The sequence below is a fragment of the Pogoniulus pusillus genome, chromosome 8, assembly GCF_015220805.1.
Source record: "Pogoniulus pusillus isolate bPogPus1 chromosome 8, bPogPus1.pri, whole genome shotgun sequence".
NCBI classification, from domain to species: Eukaryota; Metazoa; Chordata; class Aves; order Piciformes; family Lybiidae; genus Pogoniulus; species Pogoniulus pusillus.
The window spans coordinates 19,109,800-19,132,864 of NC_087271.1; the positions used below are offsets into that span (position 1 = coordinate 19,109,800).

The 23,065-nt window shown below is 46.7% G+C and overlaps 1 protein-coding gene across 7 annotated transcripts in view; it reads right to left on the reverse strand.

Moving 5' to 3' along the window:
* Window positions 1-23,065, reverse strand: part of LRRC7 (leucine rich repeat containing 7) — a 216,308-nt gene that overhangs the window by 109,543 nt on the left and 83,700 nt on the right. For all 7 annotated transcript variants that reach the window (XM_064147490.1, XM_064147496.1, XM_064147491.1 and 4 more), the window contains exons 2-6: window positions 17,118-17,320; window positions 8,090-8,207; window positions 5,268-5,346; window positions 3,487-3,576; window positions 2,018-2,074 (exon numbers count right to left, since the gene is read on the reverse strand). In XM_064147490.1, the coding sequence (XP_064003560.1) occupies window positions 2,018-2,074; window positions 3,487-3,576; window positions 5,268-5,346; window positions 8,090-8,207; window positions 17,118-17,320 (547 nt within the window). The remainder of the gene's footprint in view (window positions 1-2,017; window positions 2,075-3,486; window positions 3,577-5,267; window positions 5,347-8,089; window positions 8,208-17,117; window positions 17,321-23,065) is intronic.

Consider the following 23,065-nt stretch of genomic DNA (forward strand, 5'->3'; position numbering starts at 1 on the left):
TATCACAGCAGGTCTACAGCCTAGATCATATGGATGTACCATGGCATGTCGATAGACTGCATCCCAGGGAGATACCACTGCAGGTCTGTAATGCCACAGCAGTTCCATACCCTAGATCCCAGGGAGATACCACAGCAGGTCCATAATACCACAGCAGGTCCATACCCTAGATCCCAGGGAGATACCAGAGCAGATCCATAATACCACAGCAGTTCCATACCCTAGATCCCAGGGAAATACCACAGTATGTCCATAGCCTAGATCCCAGGGAGATACCAGAGCAGATCCATAATACCACAGCAGTTCCATAGCCTAGATCCCAGAGATATATGACAGCAGGTCCATAACCTAGATCCCAGGGAGATACCAGAGCAGGTCCATATTATCACAGCAGTTCCATAGCCTAGATCCCAGAGATATATGACAGCAGGTCCATAGCCTAGATCCCAGAGATATATTACAGCAGGTCCATACCCTAGATCCCAGGGAGATACCAGAGCAGGTCCATATTATCACAGCAGTTCCATAGCCTAGATCCCAGAGATATATGACAGCAGGTCCATAGCCTAGATCCCAGAGATATATGACAGCAGGTCCATAGCCTAGATTCCAGGGGGATACCGCAGTATGTCCATACCCTAGATCCCAGGGAGATGCCAGAGCAGGTTCATATTACCACAGCAGTTCCATACCCTAGATCTCACAGATACAGCACTCCACATACAGAACCCTTTCAGACAACCAAGACCCCAAAGGCTGCAAACCTGCTGTCCTGAACAGGTCTCATTTTCAGACACAGATGAACACTTTGGTGGCAGATGGAAGCTGGGTTTGGTGAGGGTATTTTTTGTGGTTGTTTTTCATAATGGCCAACATGACTCAGGACAAAGGAAATAGGCATGTGTGGTTTTTTTTCACCAAAAAGGGGGTTTGACTGCTATAAAGAATAAATACAGAAGAGAAAATATAGTTTGGCTTTAAGAAAGGAGAAGGGTGTGGATAAAAGCCTGGAGGAAGTAGTGGAAACATCATCATATTCCTTCAGAGGCCAAAACACCTGAGTGGGAGATGTTGGTAACTGCAGGCTTGCTACAAGGATGCCCTTTGAAAATGAGCTAAATAACACAGAATTGAGTAGTAAGCAACACTCAATAACTGGTAGAGTTCATTGCCACCAGCATAAGGGGGCCACACAGCTGCCAGTTCCAGCAATCCCCACATCCATGGGTGTTTTTAACCCTGGTTGGAGCAACCAGCTGGTTTGACTCCAGCAACATATCCCTTGCTTTAGGAAGTACAACTTCCTATCTTCATCCCATGAAATGGATAATATATTTATTCCTTTTTTTCTCTTGTTTCCTTCCCAAAATATCATTTTAAAAGGTCAAAAGGATGGCAACAAATTATAGCAACTTTCTGAATACCCAAGAAACACAACCCAGGTGGATGTTCCTTCAAGAGTCTGCTGATTAAGGCTTCCCAATTGCACTGTAAGCCACACCAAAGAATACATTTCTTTTTTTTCTCCAGTCCCAAGTGATGTTCCTTCAAGAGTTGGATGATTCAGGTTTCTCAATTTAATTTCCTTGTAAGCAGCCAAATACATTTAATTTCTGTGCCACGTGGGGAGATGCTTCTCCTGAGGTTACATCAAATATGGTTTCAACACCTCAGGTTACTCCTTGGTAAGGAAAATAACATTACTGATCAAGGTTATCTCAGGTGTTGATTTCCAATTTCCCCCCCCCCATGCTTTCCAACTGACACCTCATTTTTCAAGATGCCACCTCCTAGATTTTGGGATATTGAGCTACAAGTCAGTGACTGTATCAGTCTCCATCTTCCATTATGTTTGCTTTGGGCTGAAAACCTTCAGTAGAATTTCTTGAAACCATGGAGGGAAAAAAAACCCAAACCAACTCTGAAGAGAAATGACACCAGTGCAAGGCTAACAATAAAAATGTTTGGCATGTTGGGAATGAGCAGGTGAAAGGCACTTAAGCAAATATTAACTTACTTTGGTAGAGTTTTCAAGTGGTTTTCTCTTAACTCCAAAATTCGCAATTTGACAAGTCTAGGAAGAGGAGAGAAAATTATTAGCCCAGAGAGTGATAAAATCAGAGAATTGTTTTGATTGGAAAAGACCTCCAAGATTTGTGTCCTCCCAAACTGGTCAAGCAACATAAAGTACCCTGGAAGCCCTCCCAAGAAGATGCAGTGGTGCTGGTGCTGCCTTGCTCTTAGAAAGTTGTCCAACATCTTAGAATCATAGAATCAGCCAGGTTGTAAGAGACCTCCAAGATCATCCAGTCCAACCTAGCACCCAGCCCTAGCCAGTCAACCAGACCATGGCACTAAGTGCCTCACCGAGGCTTTTCTTCAACACCTCCAGTGATGGTGGCTCCACCACCTCCCTGGGCAGTCCATTCCAATGCCAATCACTGTCTGTGAAGAACTTCCTCCTAACATCCAGCCTATACTTCCCCCGGCACAACTTGAGATCTTACTAGGAGCAGCCTTTTAGTCAGTGTGTCATGTAATTGTGTTAAAGTAAATAGGAAAGGAATCACAGAGTTTTTTTGTTGGAAAAGCCCTCAAGAGATCTATTGAGACCAACCATCAACCAACACCACCATGGCTACTAAACCAGGTTGGGTACTAGGGCCTCTTTAGCTTGGAGCTGAGGAGACTGAGAGGTGACCTCATCAATGGTGATAAAGATGTGCAGGGTGAGTGGCAGGAGGCTGGAGCCAGGCTCTGCTGGGTGATGCCCAATGCCAGGACAAGGGGCAATGGGTGGCAGCTGAGGCATAGGAAGTTTCATGTAAACATGAGGAGGAATTTTACCCTGTGAGGGTGACAGAGCACTGGGACAGGCTGCCCAGGGGAGCTGTGGAGTCTCCCTCTTTGGAGATATTCAAAACCTGCCTGGATGTGTTCTTGTGTAATCTGCTACAGGAGATCCTGCTCTGGCAGGGGGGTTGGACTGGATGAGCTTTGGAGGTCCCTTCCAGCCTCTGACATTCTGTGGTTCTATGAAAAAAAAAGAATGACTGAAGGTCCTCTCTGCTGCCCAGGTCTATTTTCTGCCCTAGCCACAAGTCAATAACCCATCTCATCAAGGAGATGTCTCTTCTTCAGCTTCACTTTGTTCTCATTTTCCTCTAAACCACCAGGCTCAATCTCTTCCTTATAAAATCCTTTGTGATACAATATTAATAAAAATAGTCTGAAAAGCCAAAATATCTTTGGGTTGATTTCCCCCCCTTCTTCTTTTATTTATTCTTTACAGTTTCAAGTCTAGTTGAGAGGTGCCCCCGCCCACGGCAGGATGGCTGCAGTAGATGATCTCCAAGGTCCCTTCCAACCCAAACCATTCTGTGACTTTTTGATTTTTGCAAGAACACAGCTTTAAAAAAAATGATCCTTTAAAGCTCAGGCTGGGCTCATAGGAAAGAGCAATATGCTTTGATGACTAACTCTTACCTTCCAAAGTTAGCTGGAAGAAACTCCAAGAAGGCATCGTTTAGATAGAGCTGGGTCAAATTTAGAAGATGTGTGAAGCCATCTGGCAGCCTAAAAAATACCCCCCAAAAAAACACAGTGAAAAGCTTAATGCTCACACCAAAGTTGCCATGGAAATAATAACAATGTATATTTAGAAAGAGAAAGATGACTCTTTCATTCTCACCTTCTTCTCCTACCCAAACCCTCTAGAACTTATTTGCTGCAGGCAACATTTTTTGCCCCTTCTCCTCTTTTCCACCTTGCTTTAACCACATGCAGTGGAAATGATTGGCACATCTGAGTTGGTTTGGTTTTTTTAATCTCTTTCCTATGTCAGGTTTTAAGCTTTCAAATGGCTTCAAAGGTGTTTTCTTTCTTACTTACTTTGGTTAGTTTGTTAGTTTCGAAGGGAAATAGTAGAATTTCAGCTTTTCATCTCCTCCACTCCATTTCCTAAGTCATGGGATTACAGGACATGGTTTTGAGGGGTTTTTTTTGGTCACTATTGACAATGACATTGATGAGGGCACAGAGTGTCTGCTCAGCAAGTTTGCTGACGACACCAAGCTGGGAGGCTTGGCTGCTGCAGATGAAGGCTGTGTGGCCATCCAGAGGGACCTAGACAGACTGAGAGCTGGGCACAGAGGAACCAGATGAAGTTCAACAAGGACAAGTGCAGAGTCCTGCATCTGGGGAGAAATAACAAACTGCACCAGTAGAGACTGGGAGGTGATCTGCTGGAGAGCAGCCCTGTGGAGAGGGACCTGGGGGTGCTGGTGGCTAACAAGTTAACCATGGCACAGCAATGTGCCCTTGTGGCCAAGAAAGCCAATGGAATCCTGGGGTGTATTAGGAGGAGTGTCCAGCAGACCAAGGGAGGTTCTCCTTCCCCTCTACTCTGCCCTGGAGAGACCTCATCTTGAATACTGTGTTCAGTTTTGGGCTCCCCAGTTTAAGAGGGACAGGAATCTGCTGGAGAGAGTCCAGCAGAGGGCTACAAGGTTGATCAAGGGACAGGAGGGCATGGCTGATGAGGAGAGGCTGAGGGACCTGGGGCTGTTTAGTCTGGAGAAGAGAAGACTTAGAGGGGATTTGATAAATGTTTATAAGTATCTGAGGGCTGCCAGGAGCAGGGGGGACAGACTCTGCTCACTTGCTCCCTGGGATAGGACAAGGAGCAATGGGTGTAAGTTGCAGCAAAAGAGGTTCCAGCTCAACACAAGGGGGAACTTCTTTACTGTAAGGATCCCAGAGCACTGGCACAGGCTGCCCAGAGAGGTTGTGGAGTCTTCTTCTCTGGAGCCTTTCGAGGCCTGTCTGGATGTGTTCCTCTGTGATCTGTGTTAGATTGTATTGTCCTGCTCTGGCAGAGGGGTTGGACTGGCTGATCTCTTCAGGTCCGTTCCAACCCCTAACATCCTATGATCCTATGATCCTATGGTCCTATTGCAAACTTTGGGAAGGAACAAGGGTTGACAAAGTCCCAACCAAGACATTATGGTACATGAGGCTGCATCGCAGCTTACTTCCCACAGACAGAAAGCTTTGGCCACTTTGCCAGCACTACTACTAGATAAAAAGACACCACACCTAACGCACAGGACACAGATCTTTTCAGAGCTGCATCAAACCCTGCACTTGAAACAACTGGAAAAGCAATTCAGCCAAATCCTGGCCAAGGAACTTGCTGCAAAAGCTTTACATTTCAGTTCACTTTTCTGCCCTGGCAGTACAGAAGACATAAACTACTTGATACTCACTTTGAGACGGGATTGACACTGGCTTCAATAATTGTTAAACACTTACAACATTTAATATTTTCAGGGAAATCTTGAATACCTAGTTAAAAAAAAAACACAAAACAAAACCAAGTATGTAAAGAATGATTATGGATCTGTAACAAAACCCACCCAACCAGCCCCAACTGGTTAACATTTTTTGCTCGCAAAGGGGTATAATTATCTCAAGATCAGGCTTAAGCTCTTCCAGGAAGAAGAAGGTTTATGTTTTAGGGGTATAGCCTAATTCTACCAGGAAGAACACACAGATTTGAGTATTAAAGTGGAGTTCAGCAGTTTTCAGACCTGACTTAAATTCTCCCAGGAAAAACACACCTATTTTAGTGTTATTGTAGTCTAGATCCACCAGGAAGACCACACATATTGGAGCATTAAAATAGCATTAGGCGTTTTTCAGACCAGACTTAAGCTCTACCAGAAAGAACATTCATGTTTTAGCATTAGAGTCCAGTTCTACCAGGAAGAACAGACGGATTTGAGTAGCAAAGTAGAATTAGGCATTTTTCAGACCAGACATAAGCTCTACCAGGAAGAACATTCATGTTTTAGCATTAGAGTCTATTTCTACTGGGAAGAACAGAGATGCAGTTTAGTAGTAGAGTAGAATTAGACATTTTTCAGACCAGACTTAAGCTCTACCAGGAAAAACACACCTATTTTAGTATTAAAGTCCAGTTCTACCAGGAAGAACAGACAGATTTGAGTACTGAAGTAGAATTAGGCATTTTTCAGACCACTCTTAAGCTCTACCAGGAAGAACATTCATGTTTTAGCATTAGAGTCTAGTTCTACCAGGAAGAACAGAGATGCAGTTTAGTAGTAGAGTAGAATTAGGCATTTTTCAGACCAGACTTAAGCTCTACCAGGAAAAACACACCCATTTTAGTATTAAAGGCCAGTTCCACCAGGAAGAACAGACAGATTTGAGTAGTAAAGTAGAATTAGGCATTTTTCAGACCACTCTTATGCTCTACCAGAAAGAACATTCATGTTTTAGCATTAGGGTCTAGTTCTACTGGGAAGAACAGAGATGCAGTTTAGTAGTAGAGTAGAATTAGATATTTTTCAGACCAGACTTAAGCTTTACCAGGAAAAACACACCTATTTTAGTATTAAAGTCCAGTTCTTCCTGAAAGACCAGACAGATTTGAGCAGTAAAATAGAATTAGGCATTTTTCAGACCAGACATAAGTTCTCCCAGGAAAAAACACACCTATTTTAGTATTAAAGTCCAGTTCTACGAGGAAGAACAGACAGATTTGAGTAGCAAAGTATAATTAGGCATTTTTCAGACCACTCTTAAGCTCTACCAGGAAGAACATTCATGTTTTAGCATTAGGGTCTAGTTCTACTGGGAAGAAGAGACGGATTTGAGTAGCAAAGTAGAATTAGGAGTTTTAGTAGTAGAGTAGAATTAGGCATTTTTCAGACCAGACTTAAGTTCTCCCAGGAAAAACACACCTATTTTAGTATTGAGTCCAGTTCTACCAGGAAGAACAGACAGATTTGAGTAGCAAAGTAGAATTAGGAGTTTTTTCAGACCAGACATAAGCTCTACCAGGAAGAACATTCATGTTTCAGCCTTAGAGTCTAGTTCTACCAGAACAACACACACAGTTTAGTATTAAAGTAGTAGTAGGCATTTTTCAGACCAGACTTAAACTCTCCCAGGAAGAACATTTGTGTTTTAGCATTAGAGTCTAGTTCGACCAGGAGGAACATACATAGCTTAGTATTAAAGTAGAATTAGGCATTTTTGGGACCAGATTTATGCTCTCCCAGGAAGAACACACCTATTTTAGTACTGTAGCCTAGTTCTACCAGGAAGAACACCCAGATTTGAGTATGAAAGTAGAATTAGGCAACTTCTTTGTTTTAGACAGAATTAAGCTCTACCAAGAAGAGCATTCATGGTTTTGGATTCAAGTCTAGTTCTACTAGGAAGGCTATGCACATGTGAGCATGAAAGTAGAATTAGGCATTTTTTCAGCCCAGACTTAAGCTATCCCAAGAAAAAAACACACATATTTTAGGATTAAACACCAATAAAAGTGATACTCAGGCACTAAATAAATACACCAGAAGAGGTAACATGCCTTGGACTAAAACTATTATGCTAATGGTTGACTTATATAATCTTCTAGAGTTAAATTGTGACATTTTTGTACTGATTTATGCTTGTCTTTTCTTTCTGAACTATCTGTCTTCCCCCCCCAAGGCTTTCTTCACTACTCAGGAGAGCACAAAGTCCTGAGAGTCTCCAGGTCTACACTGATAAGGAATTTGTCAAGGCTTTCAAAAGTGCTTAAGCCTCATTTTCAAAACAAAGGCACTTAAGTTTACACGCAGAGGGTTTAAGGCACATCAATACGCAAATGAAGATCCAAAACCAGATGTGGGCAAATGAGTCAGTGGTTGGGTAACTCCTGGTGGTTGTTTGTCTCCAGCTTTAGGTGCTTACAGACCCTACACAAGAGCCCAGGCTGTACCAAGTCACTTTGGAAAGTGGAATGGTTTAGAAGTCCACCGAGAAAGGGTCTCCCACTTCAATTTCCAACGAGTGTCACAATTCATCATGGTACACTAAGCTGTTTTCTCTTCAGAGAACAGTAAATGAGGTGGGTATCTCCCTAGACTTCTCAAAGGGGACAACAGCACATCATAGAGGAGAAGAGCAAGGCTTCTGTAACACAAGCTTGTTGACCACTAGAAATTAAAACATCATTAATGTCCATATTCATTGCAATGCTTTGAAATACTTAGATACCCTTTGGCTCTCTTACCATTTTTGCTGATATCAAGCTCCTTGAGGTTAACTAAGCTAGCAATAGTGGTTGGCAGGCTCGAGAGGTCATTGTCTGGTATGCTCAGCTTGCGTAGAGCTTGACAGTTGAACAGTTGCTGCAACACAAAAAAGACACTTTGGAGTGTTTCAGGAAATAAAGAGCAGTTGAGGATGACCTTTTATACACAGAGGCAATGAACACAGAATGACAGAATGGTCAGGGCTGGAAGGAACCTCAAGTATCATCTGCTCTATCTCCCCTGCCATGGGCAGGGACACCTAGATCAGGCTGCTCAGATCTCCATCCAGCCTGGCCTTAAAAATGTCAAGGGGTGAGGCTTCCACCACCTCCCTGGGAACCTGTTCCAGCATTCCACCACCTTCATGGTGAAGAATTTTTTTCCTAATATCCAATATGAATGTCCCCACATCTACTTTTGCTCCATTCCCCCTAGCCTTATCACTACCCAACATCCAACACCACAACACAAAACCTTGCTAGGTAAGAATTCCAGAAGAAAATACTTTGAAAAGCCATTATATTGACTTAGAACCATAGAATCAGTTAGGGTTGGAAGGGACCACAAGGATCATCCAGTTCCAACCCCCCTGCCATGGCCAGGGACACCTCACACTAGATCAGGCTGGCCACAGCCTCATCCAGCCTGGCCTTAAAAACCTCTGGGGATGAAGTTTCCATCACCTCCCTGGGCAACCCCTGCCAGGCTCTCACCACCCTCATGCTGAAGAACTTCTTCCTAACATCCAGTCGAATCTTCTAGCTTTGTTCCATTCCTCCCAGTCCTATCACCACCTGGCATCCAAAAAAGTCCCTCCCCAGCTTTCTTGCAGCCCCCTTCAGATACTGAAAGGCCACAATGAGGCCACCTGGGAGCCTTCTCCTCTGCAGAATGAACAGCCCCAACTCCCTCAGTCTTTCCTCACAGCAGAGCAGCTCCAGCCTTCTGATCATCCTTCATGGTCCTTCTCTGGGCACCTTCCAGCACCTCCCTATCCCTCTTGTCCCAGAGGCTCCAGAACTGGATGCAGTACTCCAGGTGGGGTCTCCCCAGTGCAGAGCAGAGGGGGAGGATCCCTTCCCTCACCCTGCTGCCCACACTTCTCTGGCTGCAGCCCAGACTCTGCTTGCTCTCAGGGCTGCCAGAGCACACAGAGCTCAGACTGAGCTTCTTGTCCACCAGCACTCCCAAGTCCCTCTCTCCAGGGCTGCTTTCAAGCCAGGCACTGCCCAGCCTATATTGATGCTTGGAATTGCCTTGAGCCAGCTGCAGGACTTGACTTCAAGGTCTTTCTCTGTTTGAGAAGACATTCTTACAGGCTGCTCAGGACCATAGACACAAGTTGCAGCTGCTTGACAGAAATAACTAAACCATTCTTCAGAATAAGAAAATTGATTTGCTTGGAAAAGACCTTTAAGGTCATAGGTTCACAGAACAGTTTGACTTGCAAAGGAACTTAAAGACCATTTAGTTTTAACCTCCCTGCCATGGGCAGGGACACCTTCCACTAGAGCAATCTGGCCTTGAAGAAATGCAGTGAAGGGACATCCACAACCTCCCTGGGCAACCTGTGCCAGTGTCTCACCACCCTCACTGGAAAGATTCTCTTCTTCAGCTCCAGTCTCAAACTGCCCTCTTCCAGCTCAAAACCAATGCCCCTGGCCCCATCACTACAAGCCCTTGTAAAGACTCCCTGCCCAGCTCTCCTGTAGCCCCCCTTCAGGTACTGGAAGGCTGCTCTAAGATCTTCCTGGAACCTTCACTTTTCAGGCTGAACAACCCCAACTCAGGCCCTGCACCCAGCACTGGTGAGGCCACACCTCAAATCCTGGGTTCAATTTTGGGTCCTTCAACTGAAGAAAGACATCAAGGTGCTGGAGCATATCCAGAGATGGGCAACAAAGCTGCTGAAGGGTCTGGTGAGGAGCAGCTGAGGAAGCTGGGCTTGCCTAGTCTGGAGAAGTGGAGGCTGAGGGGAAACCTTCTGGCTTTCTACAACTCCCTGAAAGGAGATTGGAGCCAGATGGGCATTGGTTCCTTCTCTCTGGTATCAGGTGATAGCACAGGTACTGGAATGAGCTGCCCAGGGAGGTGGTGGAGTCATCCACACTGGATGTGTAGTTTGGATGGGTGGTTTGGATGTGGTGCTTAGGGCTATGGTTGAGGGTGAATCTTGTAGAGTAGGGTTCTAGGTTGGCCTTGGTGATCCTGAGGGGCTTTGCCAACCTGCCTGTCTCTGTGATTCTGTAAACAAGACGAAATGGCCTGAAATTGTGCCAGGGAAGGTTTAGGTTGGGCATGAGGAACAATTCCTTTCTTGCAAGAGTGGTCAGGCATTGGAGCAGCCTCCCCAGGGAGTGTGGGAATGCGAAGTGAAGAAGGATAGTAACAGGTGGATGCTGACATCGGTTCCCACCAGCTGCTGGGTCAGAAAGGGCAGGTAATGGACACCTCGTTAATGAGGAAAGCAAGACATGGTTTATGCTGGTGGAGTGGGTTGTCCTTGCCTAATTATCCTAATGTGTAGGCCTGTGCTTTATGCCCTGAGACTGTACATTGAGAGACAAAATGGTCAATAAAGGTCTCTGGCATAATTCACATTGAATAGTCTGGAGTCCATGTGGCATCCCCTTGATCACATTGAGCTGTGGGGCCTTGACCAAGTTTCCCACAGCAAGCTAAACAGATTTCTGCAACAAGGGAGGTGGTTGAGTCACCATCCTTGAAGGTGTTCAGGAAACCTGGGGACATAACACCTGGAGAACTTAGTGGGAATGGTCGTGTTGGGTTGGTGGTTGGACTTGATCTTAAACATCTGATGAGCCAGCAGTGTGCCCAGGTGGCCAAGAGAGCCAATGGCATCCTGGCCTGCATCAGGAACAGTGTGGCCAGTAGGATGAGGGAGGTTATTCTTCCCCTGTACTCAGCACTGGTCAGGCTACACCTTGAGTGCTGTGTCCAGTTCTGGGCTCCTCAATTCAGGAGAGATGTTGAGGTGCTGGAACATGTCCAGAGAAGGGTGACAAAGCTGGTGAAAGGCCTGGAACACAAACCCTATGAGGAGAGGCTGAGGGAGCTGGGGGTGTGCAGCCTGGAGAAGAGGAGGCTCAGGGCAGACCTCATTGGTCTCTACAACTACCTGAAGGGAGGTTGTAGCCAGGTGGGGGGTGGCCTCTTCTCCGAGGCAACCACCAATAGACCAAGGGGACACAGCCTCAAGTTGTGCCAGGGAAAGTCTAGGCTGGATGTTAGGAGGAAGTTCTTGCCAGAGAGAGTGATTGGCATTGGAATGGGCTGCCCAGGGAGGTGGTGGAGGCACCGTCCCTGGAGGTGTTCAAGAAAAGCCTGGATGAGGCACTTAGTGCCATGGTCTAGTTGACTGGACAGGGCTGGGTGCTAGGTTGGCCTGGATGAGCTTGGAGGTCTCTTCCAACCTGTTTGATTCTGTGATTCTATGATCTTTTCCAACCTGAGCAATTCTGTGATTCTCTGTAGCAGGGAAAGTAACTAAGGCAGATAATGACCAAGAGTTCTCACTGGTGATTTTCTGTTAGATTATTAACCATGATCAAGCATGCTGATGACAGAAACAGTTCGAAAGACCACTGTGACCTCAGAGGCACATTAGTTTGGTAAATAACTAGAAGAAAAAATAGGCAATATTAATTTCCTCTGAAGAATGAATGAATTCACATTTCCAGGGAGAGAAAAGACAGCAGCACAGGTTGCCCAGGGAGATGTTCAAGGCCAGGTTGGATGAGACCTTGAGCGACGTATTCCAGTGGGAGGTGTCCCTGCCTATGGTGGGGGGGTTGGAATTGGATGAGCTTTGAGGTCCCTCCCAACCTAAACCATTCTCTGACTCTATGAAAAGCTCTGCCTGAGGTGGCTCATGATACCAATGTTGGTGTTAAGCACCTGTATTGTCATGCTAGGAGAAGAAAAAAAACAAAAGGCCATTTTATCTCCTGGAATATTCATTCAGCAGCAAAAAAAAAAATTAAAAAAAAAAGAATAAAAAAAAAAGTTCAGAGACCTGCAGCAAAAAAAAAAAAAAAAATCTGAAGCAAAAAATTTGATAAAGAAATTATTTGGTCTGTTTAATAACCATGAATAAAGGCTTAGGTTTGAAAAAATAGGAATGGTGTGAAGCAAGCAACCGAACACTGCCATTAATCTTCTGTGTTACAAGGGCAAGGCTGGGTTTAACAATGCAATGAAGAGCAATTGGAAGGCTTTCTTAAACATGCAGCCTTGGCTTTATGATGGTATTTAGAACCATACAATCATAGAATGGTTTGGGTTGGAAAGGCTCTCCAAGAGCATCTAGTTACAACCCAGCTGCTCTGGGTAGGGACACCTCCCGCTAGATCGGGTTACAGTGTCACAGTATCACAGTATCATCAGGGTTGGAAGAGACCTCACAGATCATCAAGTCCAACCCTTTACCACAGAGCTCAAGGCTAGACCATGGCACCAAGTGCCACGTCCAATCTTGCCTTGAACTGCCCCAGGGACGGCGACTCCACCATCTCCCCGGGCAGCCCATTCCAGTGTCCAACCTGGCCTTGAACATCTCTGGGGAGGGGGGAAAGAAAAAATAGTGCAAAGGAAAATGAGAGAGAAGAGCTGGAAGTAGAATCATAGGATCATAGGATCATAAAAGTTGGAGAAGACCTCTAAGATCATCAGTTCCAATCTTTTGCCCTACACCTCCATGACCACTAAACCATGTCCTGGAGTGCCACATCTGATCTTTGCTTGAATACCTCTAGGGATGGTGACTCCATCAGCTCCCTGGGCAGCCTATTCCAATGCCTGCATAGAGGCTTTTCACAGCATGGTGGGGTTGGAAGGGACCTATGGAGCTCATCCAGTCCAATCATGCTGTTTAAAGCAGGGGCACCCACAGCAGCTGACCCAGCATCACAATGCCCATCTGGGGCTGGAAGCTCTCCAGACAAGAAGACTTCCAACCTCTCTGGGCAGCCTGCTCCAGGCCTCCAGCACCCTCACAACAGAGACAATTATCCTATTCAAATGGAAACTCCTGGGTTCCAGGTTGTGATAGATGCCTGTTTTCTTGTCACTGGTCACACCTGAGAACACTTTGGCCTCATCCTCTCCAAACATCCTTTATCTCTTGCTGAGCACTGCTCTGATCCCCTCTCAGCCTTCTCCAGGCTCAACAGCCTCAGGACTCTTAGCTTTTCCTCTCACAGAGGATGTACTGTTCAAGTTTCTTACTAGAGTGAGCAATGAGCACTGGTGAGGGCACACATCAAGTACTGGGCCCCTCTCTACAAGGACATTGAAGTGCTGAACCTGGTCCAGAGAAGGACAACAAAGCTGGGGAAGGGTCTGGACAACAGATCTGGGGAGAAGCAGCTAAGGGATGTGGGGTTGTTTAGTCTGCAGAAAAGGTATCTTGAGGGGAGACCTTCTGGCTCCCTAAAACTTCCTTGAAGGAGTTTTAACCAGGCTGGGCTTGGTCTCTCCTCTGAAGGAGCAAGTGGTAGGACCAGAGTAAATATCTTCAACTTGTGCCAGGGGAGGATTAGTTTGTGCATTAGGAAAAACAATATTATTCCCAGAAAGAGCTCTCAGGCACTGCAACAGTCTGCCCAGGGAGCTGGTGGAGTGCCCATCCCTGCAGGTATCTAAAAGACACAGCAGTAACCTGCCTAGGGACGTGGGTCTGTGGTAGCAGCCTAGCAACAGCTGTAAGATTGCAAGCTCGAGGCAAGACCTGATGAGCTCAGAGCTCAAAGGTCCAGTTCAAGAGGGACAGGGATGTGCTGGAGAAGGTCCAGCAGAGGGCTATGAGGATGATGAGGGGTCTGGAGCACTGCTCCAGGAGGAGAGGCTGAGGGACCTGGGGCTGTTTAGTTTGGAGAGGAGAAGATTGGGAGAGGATTTAATCAGTGTTTATCAATATCTGAGGGCTGGGAGTCAGGAGAGGGGGGACAGGCTCTGCTCACTTGCTCCCTGGGATAGGACAAGGAGCAATGGATGGAAGCTGCAGCACAGGAGGCTCCAGCTCGACACAAGGGGGGACTTCTTGACTGGAAGGGTCCCAGGGCACTGGCACAGGCTGCCCAGAGAGGCTGTGGAGTCTTCTTCTCTGGAGCCTTTCAAGGCCTGTCTGGAAGTATCACAGTATCATCAGGGTTGGAAGAGACCTCACAGATCATCAAGTCCAACCCTTTACCACAGAGCTCAAGGCCAGACCATGGCACCAAGTGCCACATCCAACCTTGCCTTGAACAGCTCCAGGGACGGCGACTCCACCACCTCCCCGGGCAGCCCATTCCAGTGTCCAATGACTCTCTCAGTGAAGAACTTTCTCCTCACCTCCAGCCTAAATCTCCCCTGGCGCAGCCTGAGGCTGTGTCCTCTTGTTCTGGTGCTGGCCACCTGAGAGAAGAGAGCAACCTCCCCCTGGCCACAACCACCCCTCAGGTAGTTGTAGACAACAATAAGGTCACCCCTGAGCCTCCTCTTCTCCAGGCTAACCAATCCCAGCTCCCTCAGCCTCTCCTCGTAGGGCTGTGCTCAAGGCCTCTCCCCAGCCTCGTCACCCTTCTCTGGACACGCTCAAGCATCTCAATGTCCCTCCTAAACTGGGGGGCCCAGAACTGAACACAGGACTCAAGGTGAGGTCTAACCAGTGCAGAGTACAGGGGCAGAATGACCTCCCTGCTCCTGCTGACCACACCATTCCTGATGCAGGCCAGGATGCCACTGGCTCTCTTGGCCACCTGGGCACACTGCTGGCTCATGTTCAGGCGGGTATCAATCAGTACCCCCAGATCCCTCTCTGTCTGGCTGCTCTCCAGCCACTCCGACCCCAGCCTGTATCTCTGCATGGGGTTGTTGTGGCCAAAGTGCAGCACCCTGCACTTGGAGCTATTGAACCCCATCCCATTGGACTCTGCCCATCTGTGCAGGCAGTGTTCCTATGTGACCTGAGCTAGACTGTATGGTGCTGGTCTGGCAGGGGGATTGGACTCAATGATCTCTTTGTGTCCCTTACAACCCCTGACATCCTATGAGCCTGTGATCCTGTGATCCTGTGGTCCATTCCAAGCTCAAGAGTTCTATGAGTCAATTCTCCTCTGTGGTGAACCATCCCATGTAACCAAAGGAGCTTCATGGGATGCAGAGAGCTTGCTTGCTGCATTGGTGAATAGAACGGATCTGGAGCCTGTGCACAGCACAAGCAGGAGATATGTAGGGAGATGATGAATAATGGATTGCAGTGGAACAATGTTTAATTAAGGACTTGTAAGCATCTTTCATTACTGTCAAGAAAAATTCAATTAAGGCATGGATTACATTTCTTCATGCTTCATTATGTAGCTAGCACCTACTATTAATTGGTTTTTCCACTACCTTGCCCTCTTTTGTTTCCAGAACACTTGTTACAGTAACTTTTAATTCCTTACAGTAAACATTAATCAAGAGAAGAAAAGATTCAAAGATTCTGTGGAAGGAGTTGCACACTGGAAGGACAATTTAACCCATCCCACTGCAGGACCTCATTTCCACTTACAGAAGCATCACTCAGAGAGCTCTGGCTCTGCTCCCACAAGGATAAACACCTTATCCTGGCAGAAGAATGGCATCTTGGGTGTTAGGCTCAGTTTTGGGCCACTCCAACAAGGATATTGGTGGGCTGGATTGAGGTCCAGAGAAGAGCAGCAAATGTGACAACAGAGCTGGTGAGGAGGCGTTGAGTGACCTGGCTGCTGTTCAATCTGGAGAAAACGAGGCTGAGGAGAGACCTGGCTCTCTACAGCTCCCTGAAAGGAGCTTGAAGCCAGGTGGGGGTTGGTCTCTTCTCCCAAAGCACAAGCAATAGAAGAAGAGGAAATGGCCTCGAGTCATAGCAGGGGAGGTTTAGATCAGATACCAGGAAAAATCAGGAGTGCTCAGGCATTGTGTGCCCCCTGCTCTTGTGGCATGAAGCAAGGACAAGTAGGTGGTCCTGCTCCTCCCCATGCAGAAGCATCTCCCCATCCCTGCAAACATTCAAGGTCAAACTCAATGGGGTCCTGAGTGATCTGATCTTGTCGCAGATGTCCCTGTTGACTGCAGGAGTGTTGGACTCGGTGGCCCTTGAAGGGCTCTGCCAATCCACTGCATTCTATGGTTCAATGACCATGGTGGTGTCAGGTTGGTGGTTGGACTCAAAGATCTCAGAGGCCTTTTCCAACTCAAACAATGATATGGTTGTATGACTTTTAAGGATCCCTTCCAACCCAGTATATTCTAGGAGGGTCCCTTCCAACCCACTGCATTCTAGGATTCTATCAGATGACCTTTGAGGATCCCTTCCAACCCACTGCATTCTGGGGTTCTATCAGATGACCTTTGAGGATCCCTTCCAATCCACTGCATTCTTTGATTCTATCAGATGACCTTTGAGGATCCCTTCCAATCCACTGCATTCTGGGGTTCTATCAGATGACCTTTGAGGACCCCTTCCAACCCACTGCATTCTGGGGTTCTATCAGATGACCTTTGAGGATCCCTTCCAACCCACTGCATTCTGGGGTTCTATCAGATGACCTTTGAGGGTCCCTTCCAACCCACTGCATTCTGGGGTTCTATCAGATGACCTTTGAGGATCCCTTCCAACCCACTGCATTCTGGGGTTCTATCAGATGACCTTTGAGGGTCCCTTCCAACCCACTGCATTCTGGGGTTCTATCAGATGACCTTCGAGGATCCCTTCCAACCCACTGCATTCCAGGAGCCTGTCTGGTAGCAGGGTAGCTTAGCTGCTCGGGTTGCCCAGCGAAGCGAGACAGCACCCCCATGTGAGAAGGGGATCGACCCTCTAGAGTCACTGGCAGTTGAAGGCATGGTCACTAGCCACCCTTCCCCCCAGACAGCAGGTCTCCTGGCCAAGAGCAAGCCGCGAGGCAGAAGGTTAGCACATGCTGGACGCACTGGAGACCACCACAGCGACACCTGTACCAGAAGCAGAACACAGATTACCTTGGGTAGCTCTTCAATTTGATTGGCATCGAGGTAAAGCTCCTCTAACGTCCTCTCAAAGTTAAAGACCTCCTTTGGCACCTGCTGTAGGCCACAGTGAGAGTAATCCAAGACGGAGACGATCTCCTCCTCGCCGCGGAAGCAGCGGCAGGGGACCAGGCGGCCGATGATTTTCCTTTTGGTTGTCATCTCCAAACAGCATACTGCAGGGAAAAGGGGGAAAACCCACAGTGTTCTGAAACCAGCCACAGTCTGGGGACAACTGGTGTAAAAGTGTAGAATGGCTTGGGTTGGAAGGCACCTTAGAGATCATCTAAGGTCACCCAACCTGCCTGTTGTGAGCAGGGATGCCTCTCAGCTGGACTTGCCTGCTGAAGGCTTCATCCAACCTGGTATTGAGTAACCCCAGGGAGAAGGCAGCCACAACCTCCCTGGGCAGCCTGTTGCAGAGTCTCACCACTCTTGTACTGAAGAAATTCATCCTAAGATCCAGTCTAACTCTTCCCTCCTTCAACCTATTCTTCCTAAGATCCAGTCTAACTCTTCTCTCCTTCAACCTATTCATCCTAAGATCCAGTCTAACTCTTCTCTCCTTCAACCTATTCATCCTAAGATCCAGTCTAACTCTTCTCTCCTTCAACCTATTCTTCCTAAGATCCAGTCTAACTCTTCTCTCCTTCAACCTATTCTTCCTAAGATCCAGTCTAACTCTTCTCTCCTTCAACCTATTCTTCCTAAGATCCAGTCTAACTCTTCTCTCCTTCAACCTATTCTTCCTAAGATCCAGTCTAACTCTTCTCTCCTTCAACCTATTCTTCCTAAGATCCAGTCTAACTCTTCTCTCCTTCAACCTATTCTTCCTAAGATCCAGTGTAAACCTGCTCTCACTCAACTTAAAACCATTCCCCCTTGACCTGTCACCAGACCCCTTCATGCAAAGTCCCTCTGCAGCCTTCCTGTAGGATCCATTCAGGTAGTGGAAGGCAGCTCTAAGGTCCCCCTAGAGTCTTTTCTTCTACAGGCTGAACAACCCCAGCTCCCTCAGACTATCCTCATGGGCAGAGATGTTCCAGCCCTTGGATGTTCTTTGTGGCCCTTCTCTGGACTCCATCCAACAAGGCTGGGGAGGGAGCTGGAACACCTCTGGACTCCCTCAAACAAGGCTGGGGAGGGGGCTGGAACACCTCTGGACTCTCTCAAACAAGGCTGGGGAGGGGGCTGGAGCACAGCCCTGTGAGGAGAAGCCAAGGGAGCTGAGGATGTTCAGCTTGGCAAAGAGGAGGCTCAGGGCAGACCTCATTGCTTTCTACAGCTCCCTGAAGGGAGGCTGTAGCCAGGTGGGGTTGATCTCTTCTGCCAGGCACTCAGAGACAGAACAAGAGGATGCAGCCACAATCTGTTCCAGGACAGGTTCAGAGTGGATGTTAGGAAGAAGTTCTTCACAGCAAGAGTGATTGGCACTGGAATGGGCTGCCCAGGGAGGTGGTGGAGGCACCGTCCCTGGAGGTGTTCAAGAAAGCCTGTATGGGGCACTCAGTGACATGGTCTGGTTGATTGGCTAGGGCTGGGTGCTAGGTTGGACTGGATGATCTTGGAGGTCTCTTCCAACCTGGTTGATTCTATTCTATTCTATTCTATTCTATTCTATTCTATTCTATTCTATTCTATTCTATAACAGAGCAATCTAGGAAGTGGACTAATAGTGAAGTGCTAGAAGTGGGCTAAAATAGCAATTACAACAGCAAAAACATTCTACAACCCTTTTCCCCCACTCTTTCCTTATGTAAACAGAAATAATCCCATTATTGCAGCTCATAAAATACCTGCAGCTTCTTGTCCAGTAGAAAATAGGATTAAAAATTAGGAAAAAATAACTGTAGAGGATAAACAAAACTGTAGAGGATAAACAAAAGTGATTTACCAACTCTAGGATGTGTTTAAGGGTGGTTTACATGTGTTTCTCAGGGCTATGGTTTAAGGGAAATCTTGTAGAGTAGGGTTCTAGGTTGGCCTTGGTGATCCTGAGAGGCTTTGCCAACCTGCATGTTTCTGCCATTCTATGGTTCAATCTCTCTGTAGTCCTCCAATGCTGCAGTAAAACCCAACTGTCACCATAAACTGAGGTGGTGGGATTCAGAGATTCATAGAATGGGTTGAGTTGGAAAGGACCTTAAAGCTCATCCAGTTCCAAACCCCCTGTCATGGGCAGGGACACCTCCCACTAGAACAGGTTGCTCAAGGCCTCATCCAACCTGGCCTTGAACACCTCCAGGGAGGAAGCAGCCACAATCTCCCTGGGCAACCTGTGCCAGTGTCTCACCACCCTCACTGGAAAGAATTTCTTTCTAACAGTAACTGCTTATCTATTGGAACTGTCTTCTAGAAGAGCAACAAAACCAGACCAAACCAAACCAGGATGAGAGCTGGATGGATGCTACCCAGAAATGTTGTGCAGTGTCCTTCTCTAGAGAGCTTCCAACCACACCTGGCCATTGCAATCCTGAGCAAGCTGCTGTGGGTACTCTGCCTCAGCAGGGGGCTTGGGCTGGATGACTTCCAGAGGTACTTTCCAAGTCCTTCTGTTCTGAGATGCTATGATCAACAATTAATATTTAAGAAGAAAAAACAGCACAAAGTGCTTGCACCTGAGCTGTGGTGCACTGGTAAGATTTTATGACAAAAATAAGGAATAAGTAACTCCACTACAGAGGCTGCTGGCCTGTTGTGTCCTGAGCTGTGCTGCAGAAGAAGCAGGTTCTGCTCAGAGCTGTGGCTGCTGAGCCCAGCCCCTGCTCAGGGCCAGCACTGTCTCCAGCTCAGGGTGTATTTCTGCAGCCAGGGGCTGCTGCCAGCAGTGAGAAGGTGATGGGCAGAGGCACTGCCTGGGCTGGGCTGCAGAATGCCTCTGTCTTCGACTTGCTCCTGCCCACACTGAGGGCAGCACCACGGCTTGTGCCTCACCTTAAGGGCAGGAAGGCAGAGGTGGCACATGCCGGGAGGAGCAGCCAGGACAGGGGACCCTCAACTGCCCAGCAAGGCATTGCAGCCCATGGGTGGCATCTGCAGGAGACAGCTGAGAGAGCACCAGGGTCAAGCCTCTTCTTCCCTGGCCAGTATCCCAGGAGGGATCTGTCCTTTCTGTTTTGCATCCCCACCCCTGTGCTCCTGAATCCAGATCCAGAATCCAACTCTTGAATCTGGTTCCCATCTGCTGCTGAGCCCAGACTGGGACTTGCCCAGTTCCTGCCCCCAGCACCAGTGGTGCCCATAGTGCCATCACTGCCATCAGGGGTTGGGTTCCATATTGGTTTGTGTCTCTGTGTCTCTATCCATGGCATTGTTCTTCTTTCCATCCCAGCTGGTTCAGTTTCTTTCCCACCCCATAAGTCTCTCTCCCTTCTTCCCTTTCAATTCCCTTTGGGAAGCAGAGAACTTCATGGAGGGGTTCTGGCACTTATCTGGTGGCCAGCACAGCTCTGACCCTTGACAATTTGGTAGAAGAACAGCCATGGAAAACTATGAACTTGAAGGCATTTTAGGAATAAATGGATTTGCATATGCCCAAAGTCTGGGCCAGTATTTATTCTTTGAAATTAAAAGGAAAACAAAGAAAAATAATAGATAAATAATATATGCATAAAACAGTTGTATCTGTATTTATGTCTCTACATATCTCCCCTGGGATTTATAGTGTTCTTTGCAATCACTGCAGAAAGACTAAAAAGACTCAAATTTCAGGCCCTGAGGACTAATGGTAATTAAAACTTCTACTAATTCCAGTATTATGAATTCCTACCCTGCCCTAATGCCAGCTGTTGATAGTTACACTTTTCTTACCTAGATTTTCCTCCTGCCTTGTGAAAAAAAACTTTTCACAAAGCTTTTTCTTCTGTCCTGCTGCTTCCTCACTGTGAGAGGATTACTACTTGAGACCTTTAGGACCAACACTCCAAGTCCAATGGAGCCAAAAGAAAGCTGATCTCCCACCTTTGGGGAGGCTGAGTCACTGCACATTGCTGCTTCATAAAGTTCCTTAATCCCTGAAAAATGTAGAGAATATTTCTCCTACTTCCTCAGCAAGACTCCAGTCCTTAAGGATTTCCCACATTAAAACCCCTCAAAGAACTACACTTCTCCATACCTGCTTATCTGAGGTTGTTGCTCACCATTTGTCATGGTCTACATTAAATCTATACACTTTACAAGGTCAATATCAGCTAAAAATCAAAACATTTCAGGTATTCTACTCAGTCTCAGATAGAAGAACATTAAATTCATGAAACTCATCACTGAATCTTAGAATCCCAGCATGGTGGGGGCTGGAAGGGACCTCTGGAGACCACCCAGACCAACCATGCTGATTAAAGGAGGGGCACCCACAGCAGCTTGCCCAGCATCATAATGCTCACCTGGGTTTGGAATCACTCCAGAGAAGGAGACTCCAAAACCTCTCTGGGCAGCCTGCTGCAGGGCTCCAGCACCCTCACAACAAACAAGTTTCTCCTCCTGTTCAGATGGAATCTTCTGGATACCACTTTGTGCCTATTGTACCTTGACCTGTCTCTGGGCACCAGTGAAAAGAGTCTGGCCCCATCCTCTTGCCGCCCACAGGTCCTTTAACTCTTGCTCAGCATTGATCAGATGCTCTCTCAATCTTCTCCTCTTCAGGCTCAACAGTCACAGGTTTCCCAGCCTTATCAAACCACCCAGAAAACCACTCAGCAGCTTGGAATGCTCTGAAGACTGAGCTGTGGAGGCAGTGGATTCACAAAAGAGCTAGGATGAGAAACTTGTTTGTTGTGAGGGTGCTGGAGCCCTGGAGAAGGCTGCCCAGAGAGGTTGTGGGGTTTCCTTGTCTGGAGAACTTCCAAACCCAGTTGGCTTCTGTGCTGCTGGGCAAGCTGCCCTGGGTGCCCCTGTTTTAGCAGGGAGCATGGGACTGGATGATCTCCAGAGGTCCCTTCCAACCCCCACCATGCTGGGATTCTGGGACCTTTCTTCATTGTCATTTTGCCGAAGGAAATTTGTTACCACCTCAACTAATAATTAGTTCTCTACCCCTGCTCTCACAGCAAACTGTATTGAAGCAGCTTTGAACAGTTTAGCAAAACAAAAGGAAACACAACCACTTCCTCCCCTCCCACCACCACAAAGGCTCCCAATATTCCTTTTAAACCCCAATAAGATTCTTCTTGAGTGACATTTAAGAATGCAGGAAAGAAGCAGAAAGGGAAACTTGTATTTATCAGTGTCATGTGAGCCTCTCATTATCATTATCTGCAGTTTATTCTCCAGTGTATAAAAATAAGCCTTAAACTAAGCAAAACCTCAGCATGATGCAAATTAATTACAATAAAATCTAATACTTTTGCAATGAATGCATCTTTTTGGCAGCAAACCCACTACTCTATTTCTTAGCAATCAGAGAGATGTTTTCCTTGTCTGTTTCAAAAGCAGAGGTAAAGCTTTGGCTGTATGGCTAAAAAAAAAGATTTAATAACAGCAACATAGCTCAACAAACTTCAAACCCTCAGTGTCTTAAAAGGGCAGGAGAGGCAGCAGGTTTTAATCAAAAGACAAAGAGAAGAAGTTATTTGTTCACCCCAGAAGCTTTTCCTCTACTATGGTCTTACTTGTGATCAGATTTTGTCATTTTCCTTTCCTCCCCCCTCCCAGAGTAATTAAAAATGAGCTTAAAAAGAATCATGACTTAAAAAATCAACCAACCAAAAAAATCCCACGTGGCTGAAAATATTTTATCTAATCAGTTTAGCTTTATCTTAAAATGAGCTATTTATTATCTTAAATGTGCTTCCTGTTCTTTCTATTAATGGTGTTTAGAAAAAACAAACAACATTACAAAAGAGAAACAAAGGCATGAACCAATAGAAGAGGGAATTACTTGGAAAAGCAATTTGAAAGGCTTGGAACACAGAAACCAGTTTCAA